Consider the following 9,721-nt stretch of genomic DNA (forward strand, 5'->3'; position numbering starts at 1 on the left):
GGTAACCAAAACCAAATATATATACTTTTTACTTTGGTAATATAAAAGTCTGTCACTTTTGATCAATGAAATGCATCCCTGCTGAATAAAAGTGTTAATTTCTTAAAAATCTTTCTTACACCAAAATGTTGAATGGCAGCGTCATTATTTACTCACCTTAATGTCATTCCAAACCCATATTTTGCAGTTATTGCCTGTGGAAAACAAAAAGATAAATTCTGAAGAATTTAGTTTTTTCAGCTCTTACAACAATATTTATAGTGACTATGTGTGTCAAACACTAAAATGGTCTAAAAACACCATAAATACAGAATAGAAGTAGTCTGTATACACTATATTCCAAGTTTTCTGAAACTGAAGGATAACAAAAAAAGCTCGTGTCATTGTTCATGTCCGTGTTAAAATCCGAAATGTCAGACAAAGCGTCAAAAAAATTCTCCTATGGGCTTGGAAATGCATATTCTTGGGTGAACTAATCATTTAATACATTAGAATGTGAATATGAACTGAATGATGTGTGTATTTCGCACACGTGTGTGTAGGTCTGGGAAAAGGGCTCTGACTGCATCACAGTACACGCCATTCGAGTTCTCACTGCCATAATGAGCAACTCGCCCTCTGCCAAGGTATGACATGTCATCGACTCGTGTCTTACACCTCCTCTCCTCTCCTTCCTTCTGTATGTTTCTCCTAAAGTCTCTGAAAGATCAGCTTGCAGATGTCTCTCGTCTTATCAGCGTGATAAGTCAAAGTGCTTGCGTATGATAAATGTGCCCCTTATGCGTGTGTGGTTAATCTTATCAGCACATTTGATGTGGTTCTGCAGAACCAGGTCACCCGTGGTGACATTACGACATGCGCTTCCTCCTTTATTTTATTTGTCAGGTCCAAAAGTATCATAATCCCATATCGTGTTTTTTTGTTTATTATTAGTGTATTTAGGTTTCTTTGTTTGTACCAAAATGCAATGTCATGATATAGATTTCATGACATTGTTGAGGTTTTCTCTTTTACTTCTACTTCTTTATGTAAATGTCCTTGTTTTTATTGGCTAACCTCTTTGCTGTTGGGTCAAATATAGTTTGTGCCGCCCTGTTCTTCAATAACACCCTCTTTGCAAAGTAAACATTATACTGTGGCACAGATATGAAGATTTATGGTTATGTTTTCTCTGTTTTTGCAGGGCAGTTTCAATAAATAATCTGGGTGGCCTTGCATTGTGAAAGCTATTTACATAGTAGACTTTCTAATTTAAAGTAAAATCCTGTATTTCATGATTAGGGTTAGGGTTATCCCCTTTAATATCCTGAATTCATGTGAAAACGTTTCTGCTTTGTATAATACCTTTTGTTTTGTTCTTTTGGTTTATTTCGGGGAACAGGGTGGTAAAAACACTCGTTGTATTGTGTGCTTGTTCAATTGTAATGTAACTGTGGTTTGTCTTCCCAGGAGGTCTTCAAGGAGCGGATTGGCTACTCACAGTTGTTTGATGTGTTGAAAAGTCAAGGACAGCCCACCAAAAGACTCCTGCAGGAGCTGATGAACATGGTGAGTGAGAAGAAACTGTGAGTGTAACTACTATCACAGATGGTGTGACCTACATTTCCTTCCTTTTTTACATTTAGTCAGAAATGTGTACTCAGTATTTAGTTTTTTACCCATAAAGTAATAAATAGTACTTTGTAACCATATCATTAAAATGACACACTTTCACGTGAATCTCCAATCAGTAGCCTATTAAAAGTGGGTTCATTTTACATGGAGAGGGTCGCTTCATGGTGGCGGACATTTCTAAAGTTGAAGTACCAAAATTACTAAAACTGAAAATAACGAAAACAAAACTTTTTCAGGAACATTAAACAATAAATGGCATTTTGACGCTCTTTGATATGGTGTGACCGATCGCTGTATAAACGCCTCAGTTCAAACGGCAATCGCGATCATCGCTTCCTCTTTACTACTAGTTTTAACATGAAATAAACATGAATGAACATCTCATGTAATCGCTCAATCAGTGTTTCAACCACAGAAAGCATCAATTAACAAAATGTCACGTAGCATTTCATTTACCTCAGGCAAGTCATCTGGGTCCACAACTTGTTTGTTTGCTGGATAAATGAAATCTAGTGAAGAGCATTTCGTGAAATATTAGACTATATACTCATTATATTTTACTTAAATGAATATAAATGAATATATTTCAACAGCAAATAGAATTTTTTTAATTTAGAAGTTAATTTAAAAACAGAGTTATGTGCAATTTACATGTCTGCATCAAAGTTTTTAAGCTGAGTGTTGAATATGATATTTAAAAATAAATAATAATTAAATTTAAGTTTGGGCTCTGTTGTTTATTATAACCTGATAGTAATGTAAAGGGGCTCCCTATAGTTTAGAGCATAAGCTAAGGTAGATATTTATCCCTAAGGATCCCTACATTTATTTAAAGAAAGAGGATTTTTTTTAGATCACTGTTTAATAAAAAAAAAGCAATTTTATGTTTAGTTTTTTCCCCCTGCTGTACTGAAACCATAACAAACCGTGACGTCAGAACCAAGGTACGTACCGAAACGCCATGTTTGTGTACCGTTACACCCCTAATAATAATAATAAAACTGACAAAAACACAACAAGATTTATTAAACTTAAAAAAGAAAATATATATATAAAACTAATTTAAAATATTATGAAATAATTTAAAATATAAAATATAAGAGAAAATGTAGTTAGTTAGTTGCCAGGCCAACTTTTTAATCTAATTAATTGAAGTTGATATACTAAAATGACTAAAACTAAAACTGAAAATAACTAAAAACTAAAATAAATAAATAAATAAATAGACCTATTTAAAAAACTACAAGAAAAATACACCACAAAATTACTCAAATAAGATAACCAAATTAAGATTAAAATGAAAATGTAAAATATAAAAATAAAAATGAATTTGAAATTAATAAATACTATAATACTGTATTAATAGTACTAAAATAACACTGAATTTCATACTACACACATGCATGCTTATAAAACATACTTATTAATGGTCAACAAGTAAGTTCTTCGTCAAATGCGGTAAGTTTTTCAGGATAATGACTGAGAATCGCCATGCTTAAAATGTGTATTCTCATAGCATCACTTTTTGCTTTGTCCATCCCCTGGTTCCTTGTTGTTTCTCTCAGGCTGTTGAAGGAGAACATTCCCAGGCCATGCAGTTGGGCATCAGTAATGAACAGCCTTTGCTCCTGCTGCTGCAGTGGTTGCCTGATCTGGGCTCTCGCTCTCTGCAGCTGCTGGTGTCCCAGTGGCTGGCGGCCGTGTGTCGAGGAACTCTGTCCTGCCGCACTGTAGCCGTTGAGGTGGGCTTAGTAGGCGCTTTGCTGGAGGTGCTATCCGAAGCCCCGGAGAGGCTCGACCGGCAGTGTGCAGATGCCCTCTTGGGCTTGCTTCAAGACTTGGGATCTCTTTCTCTACGGCCCTGTGAACTGAAGAGTCTGCTGAAGCTCTTGCGGGCCGAGCCTGGTGCACCCCCTCACCCGTACTGCGGGCGCGTGGTAAGGGTGCTTTCTGCCATGGCCGCTCGCGGAGAGGGTGGATGCAGCGCCTTGCAGTATTTTGACCTTACGCCCCCTATGGCAGGTATTATGGTGCCAGCTATACAACGCTGGCCAGGAAACGCGTTTGCTTTCCACGCTTGGCTGTGCCTCAACACAGACTTTCCTCCTCCCCAGCACCACTACTCAGAATCTCACCTGACAAACACGGATAATATGGTTCGAATGGCTAAGGGACCACGTAGGAAACAGCTTTACAGGTATTCTCATGATAGATGGGTGTTATAATATATAAAAATGTCATCATCTACTGTATCATTTCTTGTAATTGTTTTAACCGTTTTGATATATATTTACATTCTTAAGTGATCCTTGAGAAATCATTGTAATATGCTATTCGGTGCTCAGGAAACATTTCTTTTTATTATCATGCTTGAACTATTTAAGTATTAATTATATTAAATTATATTTTTAAATCAATAGTTTTAAATGCGATAGGTGATTTGAGGCATAACATCATTATTGTGTATGTATTATGTAAATGTTTGTGTAAATATGCATATTGTGCATCTGCAGTATTTGATCATTTCCATTTACAAAGGAATTGTTCACCAAAAAAATTTAAATTTTGTCGTCCTTTACTCACACTCATGCCATTCCAAACCTGTATAAGTTTCTTTTTTGTTCACAAAAGAAGATATTTTGAAGAATTTTGAAAAACATGTTGGTCCCTATTGACTTCCATAGTAAGGAAAGAAATACTGTGGAAGTCAATGGGGACCATCAACTGTTTGATTACCAGCGTTCTTCAAAATATCTTCTTTTATGTTCATCATAAGAAAGAAACTCATACAGGTTTGGAACAGCATGTAAATGATGACAAAACAATTTTACTACTGATGTTTAATTCAGAGATGACATTAAAATATGTCTTAGAACTCATGACTTCCGTTAAACATAGAAGCATTGCAAAACGCTGATTAAAATCATAGCTATATTTACAATTGTCGATTAATTTTATATTGTAAACAAAATAATATAAAAAATAAAATAATAAATCATGAGTAAGGGGTGAATATTCAGTAAATTGCCCAGGCCTACTTGTTACAAAATGCTTGTACATATTGTATACCTGCATGAGTCTAGTACACTTGGGGCCAGATTTACTAACAGCTAAGTGCAAACTGTCTTTTGCCGTTAAAATAGTACTGTGTCAGGATTTACTAAAGACGTGCAGTGAAGAATTAGTGCTGAAAAGGCTTGGACAAAGTTATTTTTGTGCCTGACCTTATTGAATATGCATTTTCCCTTTCAGAATTTATGGGAGGAGAGTATTAAAATTAATCACGCAATGTGATTTACTAACGTTTGCGCTCGTCAAATTACTGGTATTTGCGCCATTATTTAACGCCCATTTGTTTTGTGTGTACTTATACCTTTAAAAGCTGTATTGTGTCCTGTGTGTAGTTTCTTCACAGTGAGCGGAACTGGCTTTGAAGCTTTTTTCACCACAGAAGAAGTTCTGGTGGTGGCAGTATGTACTAAAAAGGAATACATGGCCGTTTCCCTGCCAGAACACCCATTCAATGATTGCGCCTGGGTTAGTGACCTTACAGACAACTCACACACACATTAACATAGACAATTTAAGGAAAAGAAGACAGAACACTTGTATGAAAATAAATATTAGAAAGATATTGCTCAAAATGGCAGTGGTTGGAAAGAACCCCCTTTCTGTTTACAAAAAGTCAGTCAGCTTTTTAATAGAAGCATCACGTGTATTTTTGTTTTACAGCAGAATTAGCTTTAGCTTGACTAGCCTCTTTAGCTTGATTTCAGCTAAAGAATCTTACTTTATGATATCCAAAGTTGGATAAAGTTACTTTTAAAAGTAATGCGTTACAATGTTGCGTTACTCCGTTAAAATGTACTTAGTTACTTAGTTACTTTTTATGGAAAGTAATGCATTACGTTACTTTTGTGTTACTCTGTCTTACCTTGGCTGGGCTTGCTTATTTGTTTTTTAATAACAAAAAAAGTTATATTTTCGTTATTCCGTTACTTATTTGAAAAAGTATCTATTTTGTTGTAAATTTAAAAGTAATGCTTTACATTACTAGTACTTGAAAAAAGTAATCTGATTACATTCATGATATCATTGTAAGTTTTTGTTTCTGTATTCAAAGTCTTATTCTTACCCTTCTTTTCTTCACTCTAGCACTCAGTAGCCATTGTTCACGTTCCTGGCCGTCGGCCCTTTGGACAGAATGTGGTCACTGTTTATGTGGATGGAGTGCAGTGTAAAACAGCACCCCTGCGCTTTCCTTCTCTGAATGAGGTAAGTAAATGTTATTGTCTGCAGGAGTTTGATTTATTATGAACATGTTTTGTTTTATTGGTCTGTTTAACTCTCAACATTTCAGCCTTTCACTTCCTGCTGCATTGGAACAGCTGGTCAACGGACCTCTACCACCATGACTACCTCTCCGACCCTGCCCAACCCGTCCCACTCGCCCTCCGAGATGGCATTTGCAGCACATGCTGGGCCACCCACCCTTGCACGTTCCCAGTCCTTCCCTGCATCCTTTGCAGCAGCCGCAGGGGGGCGGCCAGGTGTGAGTCGGGACAGTCCAGTTCACACCATCCCGGCAGGGCTACAGGACACTGCGTGGGGCTCTCCTTCATCACTGGGTGGCCTTTTAGCCACGGTGTTCATCTGCCATGAAGCTCTGCAGCCTGCTCAGGCACGAGCCCTGTTCACTGCAGGTATAAATGAGACATCCACCGCATTCATAATGCAGAAATTCACATTTCCATCCAAAAAGAAACAAGCATTAAAGAATGTCTATCTCTGTTTCAATTGGCAGGTCCCAATAATGTTTCTCTATTCAAAGCTGATGGTGAACCTTCAGAAGTCAACAGTAAACTAGTGTTATATTACACCCCACAGGTAATTATCTTCTCAGTGATCCATCTGATACATACACACACACACAGGCGCATTACAGCGGGAGTCGGCGTCTCTCTCTTGCCTCCCCTGAGCCCATTGACTTTTAACAGACCCCCTAAATCATGCGGTGGGTTTGGTGTGGGGTAATTGAGAATGAATGGGGGAAAGTCACATGAGAGGAGGCAATGCCTTCATCGGTATGTGATTGGATATGACTGGTTTTGATCGGCTGTGATTGGTTCATGCGATAAATTCCACCTCTTGTGCATTCTGCGTTCGCGAATTAGTTTGAATAAACAATATAATGGCATTAATGGGAAGACTAATTCAAAAAAGTAAATAAACAACTTACACACTTAGATATAACTACTTTAAGTCAAAATAAGACTTAAAATGGCATGAAAACATGATCTGTAGGAGTTTTTAGTGAGTGATCAGCTTGGTGAAATTTAAAGTAAATCTCCATGTCTGTGACCAGTAATTACCGAACTTTGATGACTGATGATCTGAAAAATTCAAAAATAATTAGAAGTTAACTATTAAAAAGAATAGCTGAACATAAGTTCACAAATAAAATATATTGTTTAAACTGCAACTGCCTTGAGTTATTTTGGAATAAATGTAAAACACTAACTTGATGAGATTCATACTTGGCTTTAATAAATAGAATATTAATTACATTGATTGATTACATTGTTAATGTAAATTGTAGAAGTGGGACATGAATTTACTTTTGATAACTTTACGTTAGCTGTCTTTAATGTGTTTGCATCAAAAACTATTTTAAAATATTTATTTTGTTTTTCTTTACCTGTTACTGGGATACGGTTAAAGATAAGGACAGGTTTAAAGGTGGGTTAAGGGGTCGGAATAGGGATGACAGTCTAACTACAGAAATTAATTAAAGATAAAATTACAGGAAGGTATTTTTAAATGTACAAACAATTACAATGTAAAAACTTGTATGTAGACAATAAGTGCATTGTATCAAATGGTTAATTTAAAGATAAGTCTTGTGCACATTGTCCACATTCTTTTGTCTTGTAGGCCTTTAAGATCCAGATCTGTTTGGATTTGTCCCCCAACCATCTTTACGATGGCAGGCTGACTGGTCACAGAGTGGTGAACTGGGACGTCAAGGTGTGTATCTGTCACTGAGCTTCATTGTCTTTTAAGCTCAGTATGATTCATAGACTTGTTCTGACATCAGTACAGCCTTTTGTGTTTGCCAGTGTTGGGAAATGTGTGTTCAACACATACTTCTAGAACAAAACTAATAATCTGCAGGAGCAGTAACTGCTAATTATGTTTTATTATCTTGTCTTGCGTGTAGGATGTTCTGAGCTCAGTTGGTGGCATGGGAGCTCTCCTGCCCCTGCTGGAGCAGGTGTGTTTACTGGATCAGGGCGAGACTGTAGGTCAGGAGACTTCAGATCTTCTCGGGCCAGAGCTCACATCCTCCAGGGGCCCTGCCGGCATGCTGCTGCCACTGGGGAAGTCATCTGGTCAGTACTCTCTCAGTTGTGACACATTGGTAGCAACATGTCTGATTCCAATCCCTCTCTCTCTTCCCATCATCCATGTCCATATATGCATCAAATAAAAAGCATTAGCTTAAAAGTATAAACAGATTCTGCTGTAGTTTCTGTGAATTGAATGTACAAATCTCACAAAAATTTCACTTCAAAACCAATTTGTATGGACATTAAAGTCATGATAAAAAAGGAGTGGCGACAGATCTTTTCTTCTGTATCGTGACATACCATAATATAGGCTGGGGACTTGGTTGTAACCATCTGTTGGTGCCTGGATTTTGAGATTTCAGAGTTACACTCGAAAATCTATCAGTTGATTGTGGAGGGGCAGGTTTAATGGGCCGAATGATTGGGGTCCTGCATACATTACCAAAAGGAAGTCTGAAGTTACATCACCAAAAGGAAGTAAAAAAACAAAAAAGTTAAAAATGAAACGCATGCATAACATTACATAGCAGTTGTCAAATATTAAATGTTCTGCTACTTCCGTTTTCTGTGAAGTGAACCATAAACCCTGTCTAATTTGACTGGCCATATACTGTATATATCGCACACACACACACACACACACACACACACACACACACACACTGGTGAATAGAGAGGGCGTCTGGACGTCTAACAGGACACCTTGGTGTATGTAACTTCAAGGCGTAGCATCCTGTTAGGAAACACTTGTGTTAACAGTCCCATGATATTGCACAATACACACACAACCACAGTTTCTCATGCTTTAAGGTTTTATCTGGTGCCAGGAATCTTTAAAGAAATTAATAAGCGAGTGTCTGACGTAAACTCATTCAAGAGTCAAATCAAGAGTTCACACGTTTATCACAACAGCATGTTCCAACATCTGTGACATTTAACACGTAATCAATATGAAAGTTTCAAATAGAGGCTGCATAGTTGTCATTACATTGGCGATTAGATCAGATACTAGGCATGTGATATTAAGCAGATAATTTGATGAGACGTTGATAAGTAAAAATGATATCTATGGCTGTCTCTGTTACAGCAGCTGAAGTTCATAGAAACAGATGCTGATATATTTCTGATCTGTTGTAAGATCATTAGGCTCAGCAGTGGCTTTTATTGTTACACAAAATTAAAAGTCATATCTGATTTGCTTTTGATAATGTACTGTGACTTGACAGTCTTGTAAAGTCCTTTGAAGAGAGTTTCTCGGGTTTGAGAGTTGAAAAGTACACACACACTCGTAGTTACATAAGTATACCATCCTCAGGCTTAAAACATGGGCTGTCAATTAAATGCATTAATGTAGAACAAGTATCAAATTTAATTAAATTAAAATACATACTAGTTTACCATTATATTTATAAAAATAGTTTTTATTCATATTTATAAGAATGTTTATTAATATTTACACTATCGTTTAAAAGTTTGGGGTCTGTAAGATTTTTCTCTTATGCTCATAAAGCTGCATTTATTTGATTAAAAATACAGCAAAAGTCATATTGTAAAGTATTATTACAATGTAAAGTAGGGCTGTCGCGATTCGTCGATTTTATTCGACTATTCGATTTTTAAAAATTCTCGACTTCATTTTGCTCGCGTCGACTAACTGGCAAAATACCGGAAGTGCGTCACACAGCGGCTCCGTTCACAGAAGTTCCACAGGAACTGTTATCATTTACATGTGTGGAGCGTCTCAAACTCCATCTCTG

At 36.9% G+C, this 9,721-nt stretch overlaps 1 protein-coding gene across 1 annotated transcript in view; it reads left to right on the forward strand.

Moving 5' to 3' along the window:
- nbeal2 (neurobeachin-like 2) overlaps window positions 1–9,721 on the forward strand; it is a 69,898-nt gene that overhangs the window by 26,350 nt on the left and 33,827 nt on the right. Inside the window, exons 11-19 of the mRNA XM_016556355.1 lie at window positions 543–626; window positions 1,450–1,548; window positions 3,180–3,811; window positions 5,019–5,151; window positions 5,770–5,889; window positions 5,975–6,317; window positions 6,419–6,501; window positions 7,549–7,641; window positions 7,835–8,083. Coding sequence (XP_016411841.1) covers window positions 543–626; window positions 1,450–1,548; window positions 3,180–3,811; window positions 5,019–5,151; window positions 5,770–5,889; window positions 5,975–6,317; window positions 6,419–6,501; window positions 7,549–7,641; window positions 7,835–8,083 — 1,836 coding nt within the window. The remainder of the gene's footprint in view (window positions 1–542; window positions 627–1,449; window positions 1,549–3,179; window positions 3,812–5,018; window positions 5,152–5,769; window positions 5,890–5,974; window positions 6,318–6,418; window positions 6,502–7,548; window positions 7,642–7,834; window positions 8,084–9,721) is intronic.

This window comes from Sinocyclocheilus rhinocerous, unplaced genomic scaffold (genome assembly GCF_001515625.1).
Source record: "Sinocyclocheilus rhinocerous isolate Xijiao unplaced genomic scaffold, SAMN03320098_v1.1 scaffold946, whole genome shotgun sequence".
NCBI classification, from domain to species: Eukaryota; Metazoa; Chordata; class Actinopteri; order Cypriniformes; family Cyprinidae; genus Sinocyclocheilus; species Sinocyclocheilus rhinocerous.